Source organism: Gordionus sp. m RMFG-2023, chromosome 1 (assembly GCF_954871325.1).
Source record: "Gordionus sp. m RMFG-2023 chromosome 1, tfGorSpeb1-WG-v2, whole genome shotgun sequence".
Classification (NCBI taxonomy): domain Eukaryota; kingdom Metazoa; phylum Nematomorpha; class Gordioida; order Chordodea; family Parachordodidae; genus Gordionus; species Gordionus sp. m RMFG-2023.
The window spans coordinates 53,950,830-53,977,579 of record NC_088775.1 but is presented as its reverse complement, the minus strand read 5'-3'; the positions used below and the strand labels follow the sequence as shown (position 1 = coordinate 53,977,579).

At 27.2% G+C, this 26,750-nt stretch overlaps 1 protein-coding gene across 9 annotated transcripts in view; it reads right to left on the bottom strand.

Annotated features, from left to right (window-relative positions):
• LOC135922541 (uncharacterized) overlaps positions 1-26,750 on the bottom strand; it is a 128,408-nt gene that overhangs the window by 21,567 nt on the left and 80,091 nt on the right. For 8 of the 9 annotated variants that reach the window (XR_010570955.1, XR_010570954.1, XM_065456923.1 and 5 more), the window contains 12 exons: positions 18,043-18,196; positions 16,290-16,489; positions 15,581-15,775; positions 14,975-15,192; positions 14,392-14,509; positions 13,716-13,920; positions 13,056-13,289; positions 6,764-6,912; positions 5,421-5,615; positions 4,331-4,589; positions 3,729-4,033; positions 264-528 (listed from right to left, as the gene is read on the bottom strand). Coding sequence is in view for 7 of the 9 variants with exons in the window: in XM_065456923.1 (XP_065312995.1) it covers positions 264-528; positions 3,729-4,033; positions 4,331-4,589; positions 5,421-5,615; positions 6,764-6,912; positions 13,056-13,289; positions 13,716-13,920; positions 14,392-14,509; positions 14,975-15,192; positions 15,581-15,775; positions 16,290-16,489; positions 18,043-18,196 (2,497 nt within the window). In the remaining 2 variants the exon portion in view is untranslated. The remainder of the gene's footprint in view (positions 1-263; positions 529-3,728; positions 4,034-4,330; positions 4,590-5,420; positions 5,616-6,763; positions 6,913-13,055; positions 13,290-13,715; positions 13,921-14,391; positions 14,510-14,974; positions 15,193-15,580; positions 15,776-16,289; positions 16,490-18,042; positions 18,197-26,750) is intronic. The other variant, XM_065456926.1, reaches the window with a different exon arrangement.

Genomic DNA, 26,750 nt, shown 5'->3' with positions numbered 1-26,750 from the left:
AGATTGTCTTTAATAATGCATAAACGTTTAATTAATCTAAATTATAAAGATCAATTAATAAATTTTGTACAATAATAAAATATAAATAAAATCAGATATTTTATTTAGGAACGAAATATTTATTTAGTCGGAACGGGAACGGAATCAAAAATGTCTTTGGGGTTCCTGGTTATAAATAAAACTGTTTTTATGCATTAAAATGCATTAACATCCCCCCTTATATAAAAAGAAAGCAACGTAAATAAATTTTAAAAAAATCTAACCCGATCCGGCAACGGTGTCCGCCCCGGCTCCACTCCCTATGCTTCTCAGCGTAGTAGCCAATAAGAAAGTAGTCAAAATCATAAGAACACTAAAGATGGCTGTATTAGGCCGGGTCATTTTACATCGCTTGAAGTCACGGTCGAGTATCAAGTGACCATCTGGTGCATCTGAAACTCCCGAATATAAACGACTGAAATTTATGTCGTGATAAGGCAGATTAGTGGTGTAAAAGAATGTAATACCGGGATGGTGACTGCTATTTGACTATTATTAAAATTAAATTTTTTGTTTTAGTAGGGTTAAAATTATATAGAAGGTAAACTTATTTTATATTTTTTTTATAAAAACAAGACAAGTTGTTTAAATGAATTACGATATATTTTTTGAATATTTAATTAGCATGGATAAAGGGTAAAATTATCATCGAATCATTTCGTAATTTTTCGTGTTTCTTATTTACAAATAGTGAATGCAAATTAGATACCTGCAAAATAGAAATTTTTCAGTCCAAGCCAGCCCGTGGCCGAAAACAAATTTTCTTTAGATCTAGGCCTGACCCATAGTAACCTTAATTAAAAAAATCTTACTAGATGCAGGCCATGACTAACTAAGATTTCTCAAATCCGCAAGGTAATGTTGGGTAAGATTGACGTTGATATGGCCCAAAGAGGAGCCATATGGAAGGGTAGGACGGGTTTAAAAGACCCTAACTAGTTTTGGGATTAACATTATAAAGAAGATAGGGAATAAATCTCAAATTCAAAATATTTATTTAATTTTATCATTAAATTTAAATATTCAGTAATAACTTTAGTAATTTAATGATTTTATTTAGTTAGATGGTAAAAAAATGAAAAAAATTTTTAAAACATAAAAAAACGAAAAAAGATTAAATATCATTTTAATGAAATTTAGGGGAAAATAAGATAGTTTTTTTAAATTTTACAATTTAAAAAAATGAGCAAACAAAAATAATTGTGAGCATGAAAGCAAAAATATTGGTAGAATATACCATAAGGATTTTAATAGTAATAAAAAATAATTATTAAAAAATTCATAATTTAATTCTAACTATTACAAGATTTGATATGAAGAATAGTAAATATTTCCCACCCCCTGATCTTTTTTTAAACTTGATTTATTTTTTAAATTCATTTCATACTGTGATATTCCATCAGACAAAAAAAGGAGGAATATAAAGAAATATAACATTAATATTTTTCGGGCCATGGGCCGGCCCTATAGAATTCGAATAAAAGTTATGTTAAACATAAATGGTAAATCAAGATCTTCTTCATTTGTTGCTTTCTCAAATGTTCAATCAATTTAAATTATTTTGTTTGGAGTTATGTTAAGCAGGGATGGTAAATCGAGGTTTCTTTATTTGTTGCTTTCTTAAATGATCAATAAATATAAATAATTGGAAACATAAAGAAAGGTTACAAATGTAGCCATAAATTTTTTTAAAAAATTAATATTGAAGATATTATTTTAAAAGATGATGGAATTTAGAAAAGGATAAAGTGAAGAAAATAAGAAGCATAAAGCAATTTGAGGAAGAAGATATTTAGGCAATTTTGAAAAAAAATAATATTACGATTTACAAGAAATAAGAGAGAATTAAAGTTATAAAGAGGTATTTAATATTGAAACATCATAGTGAGATGAATGAAAAACCACTAAGAGTTACTAAATATTGAATATATGGGGAAAGTAAGAATTTGAAAATTTATGAATGCTTTATGTGATTTGGAAAAGAAAGATATTAATAAATGTGTAAAACTACCTCTTATATTTTCCTCCTAATAACATGTGTTTTAATTTGAACACATTTCATTTTTTAATATCTACTATTCAAGTTTTTGTTATGAACAAATATTTAGTAAAATAAATTTTTGAAAAATAATCTTATGTATGTTTAAAATTCTTTAATTATATTTATTATTGGATTTAAAGATTAATTTACTAAAAAATAGAAGAGGAATAAATAAATTATATAAGAATATTTGAAAAGGTAGTTTTATTCGATTTCTAAAGAAATAAATAATTTACTATCTTCAAACAGAAATAGAATCAATGTTTTTAATTCTAGTAAAGATGTTAGAACAAAATATACGATTTATTTTATTAATGATATGTTATATAAATCATTTGCACCAATATTATAAATTTTCATTTATTTAGCAATTATGATAAAATACAATAAACAAAAATATTAAATTAATTGATTTAATGTTAAGATGAGTTTACATTTATTTGGAGTTTATAATAAAAAAAATTAGGATTATCAATAACCCATATATTTAAAATAAATTTTGACACTTGTTTCCTTTACTTGGAAATTAGTATAAAGGAATTAATCTAAAATAAAAGATCATTTTATTTATTGCATTCTCTTTATCTTGGCTTATACTTTTTAGAAGCAGGTGGTAATAAATACACAAATTTATATTTGATGATTAATTTAACTGCTTCTTCATATTTAATTTTTGATAGCATTTATCTTGTCTGTAAATTTTTTATTCTGACCGCTTCATCAAAATAAAAATCCTCACTCAAATTAAACTTACGTAAGGGAGTAATCAACATTGTAAGGAAAGGAATTGGTTCAATATAAATCCATCTCCTTTTAAATCCAGAGCCTAAAGCCCTCCTTTTAATCTTATATATGTGTCTTTTAGGCTTTTATTATTAGTCTTTACTACTAAATAATCAATACCTAATTGTTAATATAACCTAACATAACATATCATATTTTAATTTTATATATATATCTTGAAACTCCCTATCTTTTCTAAATTTATTATTAAATATAATATTAGGAATAAAAGAATATTGAAATTTATTAAATTGGATAAAATAAATGTTATAACATGAATTTACCCATTAGATAATTTTTACAAAATTAAAAATACTGCATAACAACGCGAAAAAATGCAATAAATAGATTTTGGCATAAAATAATGCTATTTTTAATGGGCAAATTGAAGACACTCACTGTTTTATTGTTTTTAAATATGGCGAAAATAAAATACGCGAATATTCAAATTTTTATTTGCCTGCAAAGACGTAGCCCAAGAAAAAGATAATATTTTTAGCCTTTTTGAAAAGAAAAATATGAACGTTTACCATTAGCATTTTGAAATTCTAGAAAAAAGACATGAGATTTGAAAAGGAAAGATATGATTAAATAAGAAAGAAAAAGGTATTCCTAAAACCATGTTAAGATTAATAGTTGTTAAGAAAAAAAATTGCGATATGACTGAATAGATCTTTATGAAAATAAAGTATTGATACGGATCTTAATCATAGATTTAGAAAGGGAAGCATTAATTTTAAGAAATAATGAATTTTTTTTATGAACTCGGCATTCATATTCATAAAAGTTTTTGTTTGATAATGCGAGAAAAGAATTCTAAGATTTATGTTAAAAAGTATGATAATTGCAATAAAAATCCATTTACCAAATTAAATGCTTTCTGAAAATTGTTGAAAGGCCCGGGTCCACTTTCATATTCGTAATAATAGTTGTGGTAGCGTACCAGGTCACCGGAATAGAACGTGATTTTATCCGCAAACAGTGAGCCAGAAAAGGTTTCATTGTCCAAATGGTAATCACTTTCGGTCGTACTTTTAAAATGGCTATGATTAACCGAAGTGTCCTCTACGTGATAAAACAAACGCGGTAAGGCAGATTTATAAAGGGTAGTGTTGTGGAACACGGCGGAAGCATTACTAGTTAAAAGTGATTTTTTATGCCGCCTGTTGACTTGGTATATTTAAAAAATATTGTATTTAAATAGTAAATAAACTTTAAAATTTTATCTTCTACAAAAACAACATTTTTAAAATTTTTGCCGGATGGCCATTGGCCAAGAGTTATAATTTTTGATTTATATTACAGGAAAGTTTAGTCAAAAGAAATTTCGCTGAAAAAATGATCAATTTTTCTTTTTGATTACTTTTTCCTTATACATGATTGATCTTTTTATTTTTGATTAACTCTTATCCCTTTTTTGAAATGGGAATTGTGTTTATTAAAAAGTTTTAACATCTCCCGGCTTACTTCCAGTTTTAACTTGATCACTATTGTCTTTAAGTTTTAATCCGAATGGCTTTAAATCTGATGAGTGGGCGAAGGAAGACAATTGATCCATGGGGGTATAATAATAAGGGTTGAAATGGGCATAATAGCTTTGCAGAGGTATGTAGGATTGCGTGAGCATCAAATTTTTTTGGAATGCCACCAGGCTCTTGTTTTGGATTTTCTTGGACAACAGAGTGAGGTGACAATAATCAGATAGTAAAGGATGCCGATAAATTACCTTAGATTTATTATAATATTTATATATATATAGATAGTAAGAAATATGATAAATATGTATTTGCTTAAAATGCTAAGGAAGTTCAGAATAAATTCCAAATACAATTAGGGGTTATATAGGGTTTCCCATTCATAAAAGGAAAAAGTCTGATCAAAAATCCGACATAAAAAGAAAAAGGTTGAATCATAAAAGTATCATATATGAGTTATATTTATAAAATGTATTGGGGTTAGTAATTGATATTAATAGGTTTCAAGGTTAAATATATTGTGTTTTATTTTAAATATTTACTGGGGTTAACAATTAAGGTTAGTAAACGTTGAGGTAAAATTCTTTTTTTCGGGAAGGGTTTGTGGGTTAGTGTTATTAGAGGTCAAGTTAAAAGTATATATGAAAGGAAAGATCATATTAAAAGTGTCTTATTTTAGATGATAGATTTTTTTAGTTTTTCTGTGGAGAAGCGGATATAAAGAATTTAAAAGTATCAAGAGTTAGGGTAAGTGAGTGGAGATCCCTCGGAGATTACGGGAAAAGTTTTTAGCTTTGTTATATGTGGGGCATAATGGGGTTGATGTAATATTGACATGAGGGTTACGTAGTAACGAGAATATTTTTATTTAAAATACTAAATACAAATACTTTTTTGTATTTGTATTTAGTATTAAATTGAATATTTCAGAAAGTATTTAGTATTTGTATTTTAAATACTAAAAAAAAACAATTTTGTATTTATTAGGATTTCATTTAAACTAAAAATTTGATTATAGGTTTATTAAGTCAATATAAATATATATTAAAAAAATTATGTTGGGGAAAAAAAAGAAGAGGAACTTTGTGAATCTTTTTGAAGACCTCGTAAATGAATATAAGTGCGATAGTGAGGGCAAATATCTCTTCAATGAACCGCGTGAAATATTTAACGAGACGGCATACGTCGAACGCGACAGCAACGGTGGTTATAAGGGCTACCCAAATACCTATCCAAAGCCTGAAAGATAGGTAGTCTATGTGATAAGTGCCGGTAAACTTAAAAACGATAAAAATATGACCATAATAAAATTGTACATGTAGATGAGTAATAAAAGAACTAAAACTAATATGGCACATTTTTAAGTCCGATTCCTGAGAGAGATGATTAGAATATGATCCACCTCTTCTATAATTTAAAAAAATATAGCAAGATCCTGTATTTAGAAAAATGGTTAATCAATAAAAATACAAATTTGATGAATTAGAATATATAACCTATATATTATAGTAAGTAATATCAAGTAAAGCTTCAATTCAAACATTGTCAAATCTCCCTTCTACATTCCTCATTTACATAAGGGCTTCTAAATTAAATAGAAATACATATCAAAATATGAGAGTATATTAGTTATATTATATCTTATAGATGTGTCGTTATTGTGTTAATCGATGTTTTTAATTTTTAAACGTTAAGGTTATTTGAAAATGTAAAAAAAAGAAGTTTTTTCAAATTGTTAAAATATATTGTATGAAATTAAAAAAGAAAAGGTTTTTTATCAATAATTGAACAAATATAAATAGCGCGGTTGTATCAATTAATTTTTTTTTTCACTTTTTATGATAAAAGTTATATTTTGTTTTTACCGTTTGTATTTTTACTTAAAGTTAATTAAAATTAAATAAACATAAATATTCTTTTGAACCATTTCTCATTTATTACAAAATGAACGCAAAATTTTAAAAAGATCAGCAACCTAATTTTCATTTATATCAGAGCCTGCAGAAATTCAAATTTTATGCCCTGCTAGGATTCGAAAAAAATTTTAAGCTGTGATTTTTTTTAAAAAATTATTTTAGGAAATTCTTTTAATTTTAAAAATAAGCCCCGGTCGCATAGTACTGGTTCTGGGCCTGCAAGTCACTGATGTATACTTTATTTATTTTTTTAATTTTAAAAATTTGGCACTAGATCAATATAGTGTTATTTATTTGAGGTATTCATCAAAATTTTAAGAAATGGTGAATAAATTAACTCTAATATTCAGGCGGTGTCTTTATGAATACTTGGCTGGAATCTTCGACTAAATATTCAGAAAATATTTTTACCCCCTACCCTCTTAGAAGCATACATTCATACCTCCCTAAAAAATATAAGATTAATTGCCCCAAGTCACTGTATTCAAGCGACAAGAATTAAAAAGTACCTTGAAAAGACTCTCTTCGAACACGAGCAAAGGGCCAGTAACGGTCACTATCAAAAGCGGTTGACCCGAGAACAATGCGAATAGAATGCCACCCAGGGCATCGGCTATCATGATCTCGCTAACACCTATCCAATTATTCGTATTTTCGCCTTTGGGGATTGATTGCAATTTTTTTTAGATATAGATAATGCTAAGCTCTTATAAAAAAATTTAATTATATTCTAAAATAGTGAAATATGATTTAAAAGTCAAAATTAACTTTGACTTAATATAAAAACGTTTAAAAATCAAAGGAAGACATCAGTCAAAATGTGAAGGTTCGCTAAGAAAAAAAATATTAAAAAAATAAGATTAAAGAAAAATGTTAGATATCGATAGAATATTGAGTGGAGTTAATATGCTGAAAGGTGTTAGATATCGATAGAATATTGAGTGGAGTTAATATGCTGAAAAAAATTCCATGAAAAAAAACTGTAGAAGTATATATTCAAGATAAAAAAAAGTCGTAGGAAAAAAGATAATATAATTTACTGTTTAAGTTATCATTTATGAAAAAAGATTGTGTTTATAAAAAACAGATGCACCGATACCTAAACCAATATGAAAATAATAATAGAAATTTATTGAAAAAAGCAAAGATATAATTCATCAATACTATCATTTTTTATTTATAATTAATTTATAAAAGCAAATCAATATTTTTTATAAATACAATGTGTAATGTAGACTAAAATTTATTGAGTATCGGCCGATACCTATACTGACCGAACCTTGAGCATCGATGCGTCTCTGAAAAAATTAATTAAATTTAATATAATATTTTGACATATTTAATTGTGAATAAATAATATTGTTAAACGATCTATTTAAAAGGATCGAATAATGATTAAAATTAATTTAATTAAAAAGGGAAAATATTTTGATATTATGATGGACTCCAAATGAATAATCACGGAAAAATTTCCCAGAAAAAAATTACTTTCCGGGAAAAAAATTCTTCCGGAAAAGTTACTTATTTTTTTTGGCCCTAAAAAAATTAACTATTTTAGAAAATTAACAAAAGAGGAAAAAAAATCGCCATAAATATTTCCTCGGAAAATAATTCCCCAAATAAAATATTTAAAAATTTTGAGAAAATCCAAAATAAAATTCCTGGGAAATATTTCTCTTAAAAAAAACTCAAATAAAATTGTCAACCTAAATTTTAAACACTGAAAAGTGATTAATGTTAAACTTAAGCCAATTTTCAAAATATTATCAATTAATTCTAAACCATATAATGTATATCATTATAGTCTTATCCTGAACTATTTTTACCCCATACGCACGTTAGCTCATTGTTTTAAAAAAAATTTACTCGTTCACCCGTCTGTCCGTGGTTTTTTATAAATTCACCCAAATTTTGTTTAGCCATCAAGTCCAATGTTTAAATATTTTAATTGTTGGTATGGTTCTTTATCATTTTAATGTATTTTTAATTGAACAATATTATGTAATAAATTTTTTAAAATAAATATAAGTTTGCGCACTAAAAATATTTAAAATTCACCCGCACATTGTTTTAAAAATATTTTTTACACCCGCCACCTGCCCAATGTATAAAATCTTTTAGAAAGCCAGATGAGCGGGCGTGGGCAGGCAACCTGCCCATTGAAGACTTGACTGAAACTGGTTTTGTGAAAATTAAGTAAAGCTTAACTATATCTAAGCCCTAAACTTAATTACCTGGTGGATCCCTAGTTTCTGAGATATTAAGCAAAATATTATGATAATTTAATATTTAATTGCAGGGTTGGCAAGTCGATCATTTGACGGAGGAGTATTTTACCATAAAAAAAATTAAAAATATGTTGGCAAAAAGAAAAAACGATATAAATACTTGTGATTACAATGCTGCTCATTTAATGAGTCCCCAATATCAAGGGGAGGGAGCATCTTACTAGTAGTGAATTAATGAAGAATGAGGCATTTTACAAAGTGGTGATCAAAATATTTCACGTGATATCATAAATTCCAAATGTAAAGGAGGCCAGTTTAATATAAAATTATGTGGAAAGCACTAACTTCCATAAGACACAATCAGGTTCCTGCCTCAAGTTAGTGGAATAGGCTTTGCTCACCATGCCCATTAATAGAAGTGGCATTTTACTAACAATTCCTATTTCTACCTTTTTTGGAAAGAAATTGGTCGATGGGCTAATATTCTTACTAAAATAGATATCGATTGAAGATCTCGACAACATTATTGATATAAAAATAATAAAGAAGATAATAATATTGAATATTATTCAGAAGAAGACTCTGCCACGTAGAAGAAAACATTAATTATTGAATGACAATGATAAAATTAATATTATAGATTCATTTTATATACATAAAATAAAGTTAATATTGTCTTAAAAAACATTTATTTAAATTTGACCATATTTGACCGGTCAAATATCAACCAATTGACCGAATCGTATTTGGCCAGTCAAATACACAACCCTGTTTAGATGTAATGGCCGGCCCGGATTTTAAATTTTTTAAAATCGGTCAGGATTTTGGAAATCATATCATTTTTGGCCCGGACCGGCATGTATCCTTTAAATAAATCTAAATTTGAAATTCGTTTTTTAAATTCACCCCCGACGTTTTGAGGTTTCAAATAATTAAAGGAAAGTTAATTTAATAAATTTTGGTTTACCTTTAAAAATCTTCCCCAACTTTTAAATATCAATGGAAAAGTATTTTAAAGACTTATCATGAATGGGAGAATGTTTATAAGTTTTTTTCTTTTAAAAAAATATATTTTTTCATCAAAAATTTTACAAGATTATCCTTTTTTAAAAAAATTATGAAATTTCAAAATTGGTTGGACATATGAACCTTTTTTCAATCAGCTGGAAAATAATAATGCTTCGTTTAATATGAATTTACTTCTCATATTCCCATTATCGTTTCGAAAATATTAATCTCTATAATTTTTTAAAATAATCTCGTTTCATTTTCAGCGTAAACACATTTTCTTTCCAAAATGTCAAAACCAATTTGACTACTAATTTTATTATTGAGGCTAAATTATAAAAGTTTAAAATTACCAACAAATTCATCGAGTCTCCTATTTTAAAATTGACCTATTTAATCGCTCAGAATTAAAACTAAAATGCTCAAAAAATCCTTAGTGAAATGTGTTAAAAGTTTCACTGTCTAAATGGTTTGTTAAATTTATACTATATTTAGTTCGCATCATGTCAATACCGCGTCCCAAAATGCATTACTGCGAAAAGATATTATGGGCAGGGTTGGGCAAATTTTCAGAAAATTGTATTCGGATACAGATACTTATAAAATTTTGTATTTAAGATACAAGATACCTTAGAAAAATTTCAATAAGATATAAGATACAAGATACTTGTATTTTTTTTAAAAAAAAGCATCTAAGATACAAGATACTTTTTTAAAAACTTTAAATAGTCAAAATCAAAATGTTTAAAGCTTTATTTTCTTATCTATAATATAAATTTATAAAAAAATATTTAAAATAAATTGTAGAAAATAACAAATTTATTAATGCGATATTCCATTTAATAATTATATAATTAGTAAATAATAATAAATCAGCATCATATATCAGCATTATTTTTTAATATTATTAATTTTTCAAATGATTTATCGTTCAATCTTTGACGATTTGGTCTATTAACCATATTAGCAAAGCTAAATAATTTTTCAACGGGGGGTGAGGAGGGTAACATTGTGTTATATTTATAAATATTTCTTTTATATATTTATAACTATTTAACATATTTATACTCCGCCTGTCATCTTTCATATAATTTAGGACTTCTATTTCAATATCATCTATTGAATTATTAGAATTGGATGTGGTACTTTTAAGGCAAAAGTAATCATCATCTTCATCAATTGAAGATTTTGTTGAAATTTCTATTTTTAAAACAATTAAAACTTCATGTAATAACAAATCCTGAAGGTATTTTCTTTTTCATCATCAATCCAACGATTTTTAAAATAGGGATGAGAAATAGTTGCCAAAAATGCACTTTAAAATTGTTATCAAAATCATATATATTTTTAAATCTTTTATTAAATAATTTTCTATGGCAATAGCTAATGGTTTATAAATTGTAGATTTGAATTAAATTCGTAATTTTTTTTAACGACATTTAAAATTGGAGTTGATTCTCCATAATAGCAGTTGATTTCACTCTGTATTTTGTCAATCGCTATAGCCAATGGGGCCATTATATTGCAATATTCTTCTAAATATTGAATTTCAATATCTCTTAATTTAGGAAATTCTAATTTTTGACATAATTAAGGAAGTCCGCCTTTAAATTTTAATAAACTATGAAGACTATCATACAAACTATTCCATCTAGTGAAACAAGGTGTAACTAATTGTTTTCCTAAAACTGCTTTGATAAGTTCTGCAGTTTTAGGCCTATTATTTGCATTCCATAGCTTAGTAGATTTGGCTAGTGTGGGATGATGAATTCTAGAAATGGCAGAAAAATCCTTAGTTTTCTCGGCATCTGTTCTGGCAATAAGGCTTATCGTATGGCATAGACAACGAATGTGCTGAGGCAATTATATTGATTCTTTTTTAGACACTTAAATATAAACAAATAAATAATTTTAGAATAAAATCTTTTATTAAATAATACTTTCAGTGACTTCGAATTCTATACATTCATCATCATTGATGTCAAAGTCATTCTCTACAGCTTCCATAGAATATCCAAACTCCTTGAAAGCTTTCTTAAAGTTAGAGTCGTTATCTGTAACAGTTGCTATAACATTTTCGTCAATACCAAAGTCACGATTTCTTTATTATGATCATCTTAAAGTACTTCAAAAAATTTGCCATTAAGTATGCTTAGTTTAAATTTATTGTTATCATTTTTGGTTGAAGAATCATCTGAAGACGAAGATAAACATATTATTCAATTTTCTTCTTCCATAATTTTAAAATAGACAGATATAAAACGATTCAAATATGGTAGTTCTAATTGTTAGCAAATTGCTATATGACGACCAACGTCATATATCAAAAATTATCTTAAAATATCTAAATTTTGATTAAATTTTTCATTTAAATCTTAAAACAATATCATTTTAAATTTTAATACTATTTAAATTAACCAATATAAATTTTTTTAAAGTATCTGTATCTTTTTGAATACAAAGTTGGTTAAGATACAAATACTTTTAAAAATATGTATCTTAGATACTGGATACAAGATACTTTCCAAAATTTTAAAAAAGATACAAATATCCGCGATACCTGATTATGGGAATGCATTTCGGGGAAAATGTTTCGTGGTATTGACATGATACGATAAAACGTTAATATATTTTTACTCATTTTCTTGAAATAAAGTTAAAATAATAATTGTGACAATTGTCACTTTTCTATAGAAATCATAATATTTATTTTCATTATAAAGTTTTATAAATTTGCTTAAAAAAATTAAAGAAAGAAGTACAACTTAATAGTAGGAGTTATTTGATAATTAAAAATTTCCGATTTTTTTCCCGGGAAATTATTTTCCGCTCATCGCATAATAGTATAGATATTTAATAAAATAAAATACTATTAAATTCATTTATCGAAAAATTAAAGGATCAAAAAATGCTCAATAAGTAAAAGGATCACGATCCTCATTAAATGATCGACAAACTAGACAATTTTCAAAATCAGGATCTATAAACTTACTAAACAATTTAAATTTTATCAAAATAATTTTCTAATATATAAACCCTAACACATATCATCCGATCTCTTTTACTTAAGGTTCAAGATGTTCAATTTTGAAATAAATGGGTCCCTGAGGATGTACATTAGAGATCTGCAGGGCGAAGGCAAAAAATTTTTTGGGCCTGGTAATTTATGTGAAATATTTTTCTGGCCGGGCCTGACCACTCATCAAAAAATTTTTAGGGCTGAAATTTGGCAAATTTTTTAAAGTTTAGAATTAAAAAAAACTGATGTATTTTTTCTTCATAATAAATTATTAAGGGCCAGACGGTGCTGATATGTAGCGCATTATAATTAACTGTGCAAATTAGGAATTCTTTGAATCAGATATCAATAAAATCAAACATATGCATCGTTTAACTTTTCCAACGAGCCATATTTTTTAATTTTTTGGGTTTCTTTCTCTTAGGTTAGGCATTTTTCCAGCAGTTTTATTTAAAGTGTTAAATTTTTATATTAGCGTTGAAACATGAGAAGAAACAAAATTAATATAAATAACAAAAAAGGAGCTATATTTAAAATAAAAATAACTTAACAAGCCACCGAACGTTATGGAAGGGGGCATGGAAGTAAGGTAGATGAATATAACCGTCACAAAGCATCTGAGGCTTATGGAATCTGTAAAATCTGACCAATACCATGGGGCCTTTATTTTAACGTCGGACACTAATCCTTTGAATATTGGACAAGTTTTGCAGCATGGAGATCGACGCCGTTTGTGAGGTTTAGATTTCGAAGGGCGGGGATTTGGAGAATCAGTTAATTCTAACACATGTTAAATAAAATTGTATATATTAATGAAATATTATATTTTTTAAATCCTAGATAGTATTTAAATATTGAGCAGAAAACTTTAACCATGTAATTTTAGATAAAAAGCTTCGTTGTTTAAATTGGTGCGGTATTATTAAATAATAAAACAAAAAAACGCAAACTATTTTGTTTTTTTAATGTAAAATAAAACGTCAAAATAGGAATCAAATAATGCATTATTATTTGAAAAATATACGGCAAAATTAAAACGGTTTAATTTGTAAAAATTATGTAATATCGTAAAACTATCAGAACAAAAAGGGTAATCACCAAAGCTGAATGACATTTCATGGATAGAAAATATGTAGTCAAATAATTATCTAATAATAGACATCATAATCAAAAAAATAAGTTGAAAATTTTTAAAAAATCGATTACCTTTCTTCTCGTTTTTGGCCTGTTGATGAAGGTGAGGTTTGGGCAAATTTTTCAGCATTCGATCTTTGTAGAGGCGAGTCAAGGGAAGTAAAGAATTGATAGATATATCGCTCGATGGAATAACTATGCTTTCGTTAAGAAACTCATTGAATGCTAGGACCAACTCCCGACAATGGGTAGCTTCGTATGCCACTTCTTGGAAAAACTTATTTTTTAAAAATAAGTATTTATTATAGCAAATTTGTTTGTTTCAGTAAATAATTTTCAGGTTATAATAAGTATCCCCTACACCCCCCCCCCCTCCTCCATCTCACAAAAATGAGTAATATTCTTAATCAAAGATGTGTCTTTTTTAAATGGTGTGCTTATTATAAACAATATTGAATCGTTTAAAACGTTATAATTCAAATATAAAAATGAAATGCAGATACTATTTTATTCGTAAAACATTTTTTAAACATATTAAGAAAATTTACGTAAAAGAGGAAGGCCAAAACTTCAATGGGGCCATAAAGTTAGAGCCAATATTGTATTAATAACATAAAATGGAGAGAGATGTTGAAGGAGCTTACCACCAGAAAAGGTGAAAGATAAAGAGAAAAAAAAATTAAGAAAATTTTAAATTTTCTGTTCATTGCATTTTTAACCAAAAGATAATTATAAAATTAAACATTACCTTGTTAGCCATGAGAGTGGCGAAACATCTTCCCAAATCATAATAATCTATGTCACTTTCCAGCTTTTCGAAAGTTTTAAGTTTTGGGGTACCTTTAATCAAGGATATGGTGGACGTTCTAATTTTATGCGAACGATGGGAACAATAAATCAAGAATGAAATTGCGTATTATATTTAAAAATGGTTTATTACATTGCTATATTTTTAAAGTATCGAACTCCATCTCTAACCTTCTATTTTTAAGAATAATAAACGGTGCGATGTTGGCTTTGGATTATTTGGAGTTTGACTCAATGGCATTAACCTAAACTGACGATTCATTCATTAAAATATATTTTAAAGCATACGTACATTGAAAGACAGACAAAATGTGAAAGATATTTAAAGTAAAGTATTTTCAATGGCGCCTTCTACTCATACTGACAGCTGATTTCAATTAAATGAATCCCCAGTTTAGGTTAGTCATTGTTACGCCATAAAACGGAGAAGAATGATCCCCTACTCAAAATTTTGTTAATATATATGTGCGTATTGTAGTTTACATAATCTTATGCTAAAAAACAAAAAAATATATCTTAAAAACCTTTTGCGGCTAAAATAAGCGTCTAAAGCCTGATCTGAGTCCTCCTTATAATCAGCAACCCCTTCCATGTCCAGGTAAGATATACTATCTCCGACATCTTCGTCAGAGGAGTCCCTTGTAAATTGGGAAGAGCTAGGCCCGAGCAAAATGTAAAGAAATCTGACAGGAACGGAGGGTACCTCTAGGATAGAAGTAGAACCCGTGTTAGAATATTTGATCTTAATAAATATGGGGTTTAGAATAAACAATGAGGAGAAAATAATATCTAAAATAATGCTATAGCTTACTAATTCAAGTTAAATGCTTGGTATTGTCAAACATTCCTGAAGTTGAGGGTACTTATAAAGATGCGCAAAAAAATTTGACTTATAAACTAGATTCAATGGGGTATTAATAATCTTTTAACACTAGCTTATTCTTTTTTATGCTAATTTCGGTAAATTTTATATATAAAATATTTTAAAAATATATGAAGGAGGTGATATTTTTAAGTGGAGTGATACTCATCCATTATATCCTGTATTTCAAAATCTTTCAATTTACTTAGCTAAAAAATATATCCAAATAAAAGTTTTTTAAAGAGTGGCAGAAGCAAGTTTAATCAACCGAGGGAACTTCCAAGATGAGTGGGCGATTCAATCTAACGAAAATGGATATGGGATTCTGGCGTCGACCTGGACCGAACTTCAAAAAAGGCAAAGCCCCTATCAAAATGGCGGCTGCTTCTGCTTCGGCGGATATCCTTCGTCTTAGCGGCACTGGTCTTTTGTCGGATGGCAAATTGCTAGGTATGATTTCTTCCTATATGGGTTTATAAAGATAATGCGAAAGTTTAAAATAAGGCATTGGGGTTAATCGAATCAAAGACCTTCACGGGCTTTAATTTTTATCAAGCCCGACCCAGGCTTGCAGTAAAAATTTTTTAGGCCCAGGCATCGCCCATATAGAATATTAAAAAAATCTCCCCCCCCCCCCCTCCAGTCCTTATCCAAAAATTTAATTTATTGCATTAAAAAAATAAACAATATTTAAGTGTATTTAGGCAATTGGTTTGTTTACAATACTAAAATTTATTATTTGAAGAAGAAAAAATTGCAATATTTCTTTAAGTTAGCAACTATTTTAAATAAGATAAAATAAATAATTTTGGCCTATACCTAGCCCATCAAAAAAAATTCAAAAACCTAGGTCTACTGGAAAATGATATTTGTGAACCGTATATGTATATATTATAAGTATGTTTTAAAAAAAGGTTGGCCTAAAAATGAAAGAATTTAAATGCTAAGTATATTAACATGTTAGTATAAAATAATACTTCTGCAGTGGCATTGGAGTTCATGTTATCAAACATATGTTTCGGTGATTGGGATTGTTTAAGCATAGATCGCTTGACCGATGTGCAAAGATGGGAGGAAGAAAGATGGTCTGACTGCTTGGGCCGACGATTACGATACTTGGAATGATATGGGTGATCGGTTAGATCCTTACTAGTGATGCTACTATTCAGCTTCTTTTCTATTTTTGAGGAGAATATATATAATAACATAATCCAATAAAAAAACACCGCCTTCAATTTCTAATGGTACAACATCTTTTAAATTATAGTCATGGTTTTTTAAACTATTTAAAATACTTTGAAACACTAGTTTACCCCAGATGAAATCTAGTGTGATAATGGTATTTCTATAAGGTCTATCTCTAATTTAATTATATCTTAAAATCATTTGCCTATATAATATTACTTAAATAATAAAATAATGTATAAAGTGTGATTTGTTATGATTGATGCAATCAATTAGGGTGATTCCTTGGGAAATTAACCAGTGCTTTGGATGACCCTGTCAAAAATAAATGAAACTTGGCATATTTATTTATGCCGTAAATTTTAATAAAATGCAAAGAGCGCGAACTCAACCAGATCCAAAACGGCATGGAGTAATTACGATGAAAATGAAACGATTATAATAAATTATTTTTACAATTCTCAGATAAAAAATTAAAGAAAACTAATTATTTTTCGGGAATTAAGAATATGAGGAGTAAATTTACATTAAACGAATCATTATTATTTTCCAACTTTTAAAAAAGTTAATATGGCCAAACATTTTTGAAGGCAATTGAGAAAACGCTCAATTAAAATTTCCAATTTCCAATTTGATATTTTATATTTCTTTAAAAATATATTTCTAAAAATTTCTTGGAAATGATTAATAATTTCATAATTTTTTTTTAAAAAAGGAGGATCTAAAATGTGTAAAATTTTTGGTAAAAAAAATTTTATTTTTAAAAAGAAATTGATATGAAATATTTCTTATAAACATTTTTCCATTCATAATATGCCTTTAAAATACTTCCCCATAAACATCTAAAAGTTGGGGAAAATGGGTATTCAATCTTATTTTAATTACTTGAAACCTCAAAACTTCGAGGGGTGAATTCTAAAAAACAAATTTGAGTTTAAGGTAAAGACCTGCCAGTTCTGACTAATTATAAGGTTTAAAAATTCGGCCAGTCTTAAAAATTTCAAAAATTAAAGTCTGGGCCAGACAATTATAATTAACTTATAATAACATTTTGCTTAATATCACAGAAACTTATCCAGGTGGTAGTTTAGGTTAAGGGAATGATATAGTTAAGCATTCATTTATTTTAATTTAAAAAAAAAATGGGTACGGGATAAGGCTTTAACGTTAGACATTACATCGCTTAGGGAATTGAAAATATTTTAAAAATTAGGATAAGTCTAATATTAATGGCTTTTTATTGTTTATAATTTTGTTTAACAATTTTATATGGGAAATTTTTTTCAGGAATTTTTTTTACAGGGAAATATTTTCCAGGATTTTTTTTATAAATGTTGATTTTCTTAAAATTTTTAAATATTTTATTTGGGGAATTTTTTTCTGAGAAAATATATATGGGAATTATTTTTTCCTAATTTATTAATTTTCTAAAGAATATTTAATATTTTTTCAGGATCATCCCGGGAAATTACTTTTGGGGGGATTCTCTTCCGTGAATCAGTGAGATGATATGCGATGTATAAAAAGTTTCGTTTTTAATTATACCTAAGATATCATTTGTTAAAGTTTCTAAATTGTCGAGGACTGGGCGATTGAAAATGGCGTCAATACAATCGCCATGAATGGCAGTATCACGGGGACTAGAGAAGTGAGGGATATATTGGGTCACGTTGCCTTGGCATATGTTCGGTAATCTGGGCTATGTAAGTGTTGTAATAATAAGAAAAAATATAAATTATTCTCTTTAGCTAGTAGTAGACATAAAAAATGTAGAGTTCTACACATTTATATATAAATTAAAATATATATATATATTAAAGAAAAAAATATATATATAAAAGAAAAAAAATATTTAAGGCTGTGTCCAAAATAATATCGAAAAAAACCTCAAAATTTATAATAAAATATGAATTATATCTGAAATCTTCAATTAAAAAGCAAAACGAAAAAAAAACATTATATAAAAACAAAAAAACGAGAATAAAATACGAAAAATAACAATGACACGAAATACTTTAATATCGCACTATAAGTCGAAAGGTTTTGTAATACGAAAGGCTAAAAAATAATATTGAAAATAAAAATCGGTATGACTAAATACTGTCTTGCTAAACTGCTTTGCTAAGCTATTTTGCTAAAAAGCAATTAATCATAATCAATCATAATTTGATGATATAATATCTTTTTAAAAAAATTTTTCAAAAACATATTTTTAATTTTAAATATCAAATAATTTAAAATTCTATATTATTGGAAAATATATATACTAGCTTATTACAACTTAAATTTTATTTTTCAATTACAGAATTTAACAAATATATATCCATAAGAGGGCGTTAAATACATAAATATGAAAATGTATTCTTAGGAAACCAGAATAAATATTGGATAGCGCTTTTTTTGTATTTGGGTGTAAATACATGTGAAAAACCTAAAAAAAATTTAAAAAATAGAGGTTTCTTTGAGATTTAATTAATGAGTAGGTTTAGAATCGAAAAATAGTAGAAAGTTTGTAAGGAACATATTGCTGGCGTTATTGATCAAAATCTCTTCATTTTTGGTTTATACATGTATATTTAGGTGTTAAACATTATCCTAAAAATATTTTGAAAATATTATGATTTGACCGAATGGCGAGCTCAAAACCGACCACTTACTAAATATTCGATCTACCAAATTTGGTAGTAATATTATTTGGAAAATGTTCATTTTTGGTTAATTTATCTATAAATACGTGCAAATCATTATCCCAAAAAATATCGTGATTTGACCGATAACCGATTTGAAACCGAATGCCTTGCTGGCGTTATACATAGAAAATTCTTCATTTTTGGTTTATACGTGAACAATAACGTGTTAAGCATTATCCTAATTAATTTTTTTGAAAATATTATGATTTGACCGAATGGCGAGCTCAAAACCGACCACTTACTAAATATTCGATCTACCAAATTTGGTAGTAATATTATTTGGAAAATGTTCATTTTTGGTTTAAATATCTATATATACGTGTAAATCATTATCCCAAAAAATATTTTAAAAATATCGTGATTTGACCGATAACCGATTTGAAACCGAAATAATGCCTTGCTGGCGTTATACATGGAAAATTCTTCATTTTTGGTTTATACGTGAACAATAACGTGTTAAGCATTATCCTAAATAAAACTTTGAAAATATTAAGATTTGACCGAATGGCCAGCTCAAAACCGACCACTTACTAAATATTCGATTGACCAAATTTGGTAGTAATATTATTTGGAAAATGTTCATTTTTGTTTAAATATCTATATATCGTGCAAATCATTAACCCAAAAAATTTTAAAAAAATATCGTGATTTGACCGATAACCGATTTGAAACCGAAATACTGCTTTGCTGGCGTTATCCATAGAAAATTCTTTATCTATTATATAATATCATATTAATCCAAAAAATAAAATATAATTTTATTAAATTAATGTCAATAAAAGACATATGATACAATAATTATACTAAAAACAAAAGCGAAAAATAAATATAATTAAACGAGGATCAGATATCCCTACTATTTTCATCTATATATATCATCATTTCCTCATATATTTTAAAAAATATTTAGCAAAATAGAAATTATGAATAATCAATTATAATATTATATTCATATGCGATGTAAAAAAAAATATTTTAAAAAAATTTGGTATTTGTGACGATATGAATGAATAAAAGTTACAAAAAATTAATATTTAAAAAATTTGGTGTTTGTGATGATATGAATAAAAATTAAAAATAATTAATATTTGTATGCGATGTCAATAAAAAAAATTTGGTATTTGTGACGATATGAATAAAAATTAAAAAAAAATTAATATTTGCATGTGATGTGAATAAATTTTTTTATAAAACTATGATTAGGATGAAGCAATGTTCCGATACAAAAATCTATTGTAAAATTAAAAAATTGATTTGATATATATGAAAAAGAGTACGACGTTTAGGGCCTTATTATTTTTCAATTTTAATTTTTTTTATTGATGCTATTCTATTTTTTTTTTCTAATTTTTTGACATGGTTTTTTAGATTTTTAGGCTTCAAAAGTATTGATTCCCCGCATGATGACATGACATTTTCTTTTTCCCGTTTTTTACTTATTTTTATTAAATTTTCTACCTCTTTTTTTTTTTATCTTCCTCACTAAATTTCTCCCAAATTGATAAATCTATCAGAAATGACTTATACACCTCAGCCAAATAATATTCTCCTTTTCATATCAAAGCTCTTTCGAGATCATTTTCTTGTATTTGTACTTTATTATATATTATATCAATTATATTAATTAAATTACTTGATTGCCAATTTGTATAACTTTTAAAAACATGATTCATGGACTCACAATTGTTGTTAGTCCATAAATCACTTATAATTTTATTTTCAAAAAATTAATTAGGATAATGCTTAATACGCTACTGTTCACGTATAAACCAAAAATGAAGAATTTTCCATGTACAATGCTAGCAAGGCAGTATTTCGGTTTCAAATCGGTTATCGGTCAAATCACGATATTTTTAAAATATTTTTTGGGATAATGATTTTCACGTATTTATAGATAAATTAACCAAAAATGAACATTTTCCAAATAATATTACTACCAAATTTGGTAGATCGAATATTTAGTAAGTGGTCGGTTTTGAGCTCACCATTCGGTCAAATCATAATATTTTCAAAAAATTAATTAGGATAATGCTTAACACGTTATTGTTCATGTATAAACCCAAAATGAAGATTTTTCCATGTACAATGCTAGCAAGGCAGTATTTCGGTTTCAAATCGGTTATCGGTCAAATCACGATATTTTTAAAATATTTTTTGGGATAATGATTTTCACGTATTTATAGATAAATTAACCAAAAATGAAAATTTTACAAATAATATTACTACCAAATTTGGTAGATCGAAATTTAGTAAGTGGTCGGTTTTGAGCTCGCCATTCGGTCAAATCATAATATTTTCAAAAGATTAATTAGGATAATGCTTAACACGTTATTGTTCACGTATAAACCAAAATTGAAGAATTTTCCATGTATAACGCCAACAAAGCAGTATTTCGGTTTCAAATCGGTTATCGGTCAAAACACGATATTTTTATAATATTTTTTGGGATAATGATTTGCACGTATTTATAGATAAATTAACCAAAAATGAACATTTTCCAAATAATATTACTACCAAATTAGGTAGATCGAATATTTAGTAAGTGGTCGGTTTTGAGCTCACCATTCGGTCAAATCATATTTTCAAAAAATTAATTAGGATAATGCTTAACACGTTATTGTTCACGTGTAAACCAAAAATGAAGATTTTTCCATGTACAATGCTAGCAAGGCAGTATTTCGGTTTCAAATCAGTTATCGGTCAAATCACGATATTTTTAAAATATTTTTTGGGATAATGATTTTCACGTATCTATAGATAAATTAACCAAAAATGAACATTATCTAAATAATATTACTACCAAATTTGGTAGATCGAATATTTAGTAAGTGGTCGGTTTTGAGCTCGCCATTAGGTCAAATCATAATATTTTCAAAAAATTAATTAGGATAATGCTTAACACGTTATTGTTCACGTATAAACCAAAATTGAAGAATTTTCCATGTATAACGCCAACAAGGCAGTATTTCGGTTTCAAATCGGTTATCGGTCAAAACACGATATTTTTATAATATTTTTTGGAATAATGATTTTCACGTATTTATAGATAAATTAACCAAAAATGAAAATTTTACAAATAATATTACTACCAAATTTGGTAGATCGAAATTTAGTAAGTGGTCGGTTTTGAGCTCGCCATTCGGTCAAATCATAATATTTTCAAAAAATTAATTAGGATAATGCTTAACACGTTATTGTTCACGTAAAAACCAAAAATGAAGAATTTTCCATGTATAATGCCAGCAAGGCAGTATTTAGTCATTAGGCCGATTTCAAATCGGTGATCTGTCAAATCACGATATTTTTTAAATATTTTTTTGCGATAATGATTTACACGTATATATAGATAAATAAACCCAAAATGATTATTTTCCAAATAATATTAACACCAAATTTGGTCGATCGAATATTTAGTAATTGGTCGGTTTTAAGCTCGGCATTCGGTGAAATCGTAATATTTTCAAAATATTTTTTAGGATAATGTTTAACACCTAAATATACACGTATAAACCAAAAATGAAGAGATTTTGATCAATAACGCCAGCAATATGTTCCTTACAAACTTTCTACTATTTTTCGATTCTAAACCTACTCATTAATTAAATCTCAAAGAAACCTCTATTTTTTAAATATTATTTAGGTTTTTCACATGTATTTACACCCAAATACAAAAAAAGCGCTATCCAATATTTATTCTGGTTTCCTAAGAATACATTTTCATATTTAGGTATTTAACGCCCTCTTATGGATATAAATTTGTTATATTTTGTAATTGAAAAATAAAATTTAAGTTGTAATAAGCTAGTAAATATATTTTTTTTCCAATAATATTAAGTAAAAATAGAATTTTAAATTATTTGAAAATTAATATCAATTTTTTAATTAATTAAAAATTGATTTATGTAAAATAAAAAAAATGTTTTTGAAGATATTTTTTTAAAAGATATTATATCATCAAATTATGATTTATTATGATTAATTGATCTTTAGCAAGACAGTTTAGCAAGGCAGTATTTAGGTCCGTGAACTTGGCCCCACAATTTTTGATTTTCAATGGTTTATCAGTTGGTGTGATTAGTACCGTATTCAGTTCGATTTGTACTATCACCGTTTTTGAGATATTCAAAGAACAAAATGGGGGGCCAACTTCACGGCAGCCCCCTAACTTTTAAACTTAAAAATAAAAAGTGAATAGGTCGATAGATAATGATTTGTACCGTTTTCAGTTCGATTTGTACCATCACCGTTTTCCAGCTAACCTTGAAAATGTGGCGCCAAAAATAAAAAACACTCAAAATTTATTTTTTTAAAGTTTTTTAACGTACAACGGTAGAGAATTTTTTTCTCTTCCTAATGATGCCTCTCAAATTAAGCTTTATCTTCATTATTTATTTCGGAAATCAAATTTTAAACCTTATATTATAGCGTGAAGTTAGCCTTCCCTATATTCAAAATTTGAGATTTTTCAAATTTTTAAAACGGGATTGATTTGTACCGTTTCAAACTCGATTTGTACTATTACCGTTTTCCAGCTATTGACCGTTAAAGATATGGCGCCAAAAATAAAAAACACTCAACATATATTTTTTTAAAAAATTTTTTAACGTACAACGGTAGAGTATTTTTTTCTCTTCCTAATGATGCCTCAAATTAAGCTTTATCTTCATTATTTATTTCGGAAATCAAATTTTAAACCTTATATTATTAGCGTGAAGTTAGCCCCCCCCCCCGATATTCAAAATTTGAGATTTTTCAAATTTTTAAAACGGGATTGATTTGTACCGTTTCAAACTCGATTTGTACTATTACCGTTTTCCAGCTATTGACCGTTAAAGATTTGGCGCCAAAAATAAAAAAACACTCAACACTTATTTTTTTAAAAAAAATTTTAACGTACAACGGTAGAGAATTTTTTTCACTTCCTAATGATGCCTCAAATTAAGCTTTATCTTCATTATTTATTTCGGAAATCAAATTTTAAACCTTATATTATAGCGTGAAGTTAGCCCCCCCCCCCGATATTCAAAATTTGAGATTTTTCAAATTTTTAAAACGGGATTGATTTGTACCGTTTCAAACTCGATTTGTACTATTACCGTTTTCCAGCTATTGACCGTTAAAGATATGGCGCCAAAAATAAAAAAAACCCTAACACTTATTTTTTTTTTAAATTTTTTAACATACAACGGTAGAGAATTTAATGATGCCTCAAATTAAGCTTTATCTTCATTATTTATTTCGGAAATCAAATTTTAAACCTTATATTATTAGCGTGAAGTTAGCCCCCCCCCCCGATATTCAAAATTTGAGATTTTTCAAATTTTTAAAACGGGATTGATTTGTACCGTTTCAAACTCGATTTGTACTATTACCGTTTTCCAGCTATTGACCGTTAAAGATATGGCGTTAAAAATAAAAAACACTCAACATTTTTTTTAACGTACAACGGTAGAGTATTTTTTCTCTTCCTAATGATGCCTCAAATTAAGCTTTATCTTCATTATTTATTTCGGAAATCAAATTTTAAACCTTATATTATTAGCGTGAAGTTAGCCCCCCCCCCCCGATATTCAAAATTTGAGATTTTTAAAATTTTTAAAACGGGATTGATTTGTACCGTTTCAAACTCGATTTGTACTATTACCGTTTTCCAGCTATTGACCGTTAAAGATATGGCGTTAAAAATAAAAAACACTCAACATTTTTTTTTAACGTACAAAGGTAGAGATTTTTTTCTCTTCCTAATGATGCCTCAAATTAAGCTTTATCTTCATTATTTATTTCGGAAATCAAATTTTAAACCTTATATTATAGCGTGAAGTTAGCCCCCCCCCCTCCGATATTCAAAATTTGAGATTTTTCAAATTTTTAAAACGAGATTGATTTGTACTGTTTCAAACTCGATTTGTACTATTACCGTTTTCAAACTATTCACCGTTAAGATATGGCGCCAAAAATAAAAAACATTCAAAAAATTTTTTTTTTTTAAATTAATGAAGATAAAGCTTAATTTGAGGCATCATTAGGAAGAGAAAAAAATTCTCTACGGTTGTACGTTAAAAAATTTTAAAAAAAATTTTTGAGTGTTTTTTATTTATGGCGCCATATCTTTAACGGTCAATAGCTGGAAAACGGTAATAGTACAAATCGAGTTTGAAACGGTACAAATCAATCCCGTTTTAAAAATTTTAAAAATCTCAAATTTTGAATATCGGGGGGGGGGGGGAGGGCTAATTTAACGCTATAATATAAGGTTTAAAATTTAATTTCCGAAATAATAATGAAGATAAAGCTTAATTTGAGGCATCATTAGGAAGTGAAAAAAATTCTCTACCGTTGTACATTAAAAATTTTTTTAAAAAAATAAGTGTTGAGTGTTTTTTATTTTTGGCGCCAAATCTTTAACGGTCAATAGCTGGAAAACGGTAATAGTACAAATCGAGTTTGAAACGGTACAAATCAATCCCGTTTTAAAAATTTGAAAAATCTCAAATTTTGAATATCGGGGGGGGGGGCTAACTTCACGCTATAATATAAGGTTTAAAATTTGATTTCCGAAATAAATAATGAAGATAAAGCTTAATTTGAGGCATCATTAGGAAGTGAAAAAAATTCTCTACCGTTGTACGTTAAAATTTTTTTAAAAAAAATAAGTGTTGAGTGTTTTTTATTTTTGGCGCCATATCTTTAACGGTCAATAGCTGGAAAACGGTAATAGTACAAATCGAACTGAAAACGGTACAAATCATTATCTATAGACCTAACTTTTTATTTTTAAGCTTAAAAGTTGGGAGGCTGCCGTGAAGTTGCCCCCCCCCCATTTTGTTCTTTGAATATCTCAAAAACGGTGATGGTACAAATTGAACTGAAAACGGTACAAATCGGGTACTAATCACCTTAACTGATAAACCATTGAAAATCAAAAATTGTGGGGCCAACTTCACGGACCTATTATTTTTTAGCCTTTCGTATACCAAGCGCAAGCCTTTCGACTTATAGACTTACCCCTTTAATATTACTTACTAGTTTTTTCATAAAAATTACATAAATTTTTTCAAAATTTATTTATTTATATTATTTAAAAAAAAAAAATTTTTTGTTAATGATGAAATGATTTAGAACACTATTTTATTTTTATATTAAAAATAGCTTATGTTATTTTTATTTTAAAATAAATAAATTTATTTATATTTTTGATATTTATGACAGAGCCTAAAAGGGAAAGAAAACTTTTAAAAAAATATTTAGGTATGGCGTAGCTATGTTTTAAATAATTTTAGGGCTTAGGGTCCAAATGATCTATAGGTGTCTGGAATTACATGAACAAACATAAGATTATTTAGGTGGCTATATTTTTTTATCTTTCTTGTTTTCTGCTTTCATAATGGAGTTGACAGAAATTTAAAATATGGCAAATGAAAGATCACAATAAACCCGTTTTTTTGTGGAAAACATATCCAATGCAATTTGCTGATCCTGAAATATCAAATTCTAGGTTCTACCGATTTTTATAAATATCATATAAGTTTATTTTTATAAAACTTCGTTTTGTGGAAACTTTAT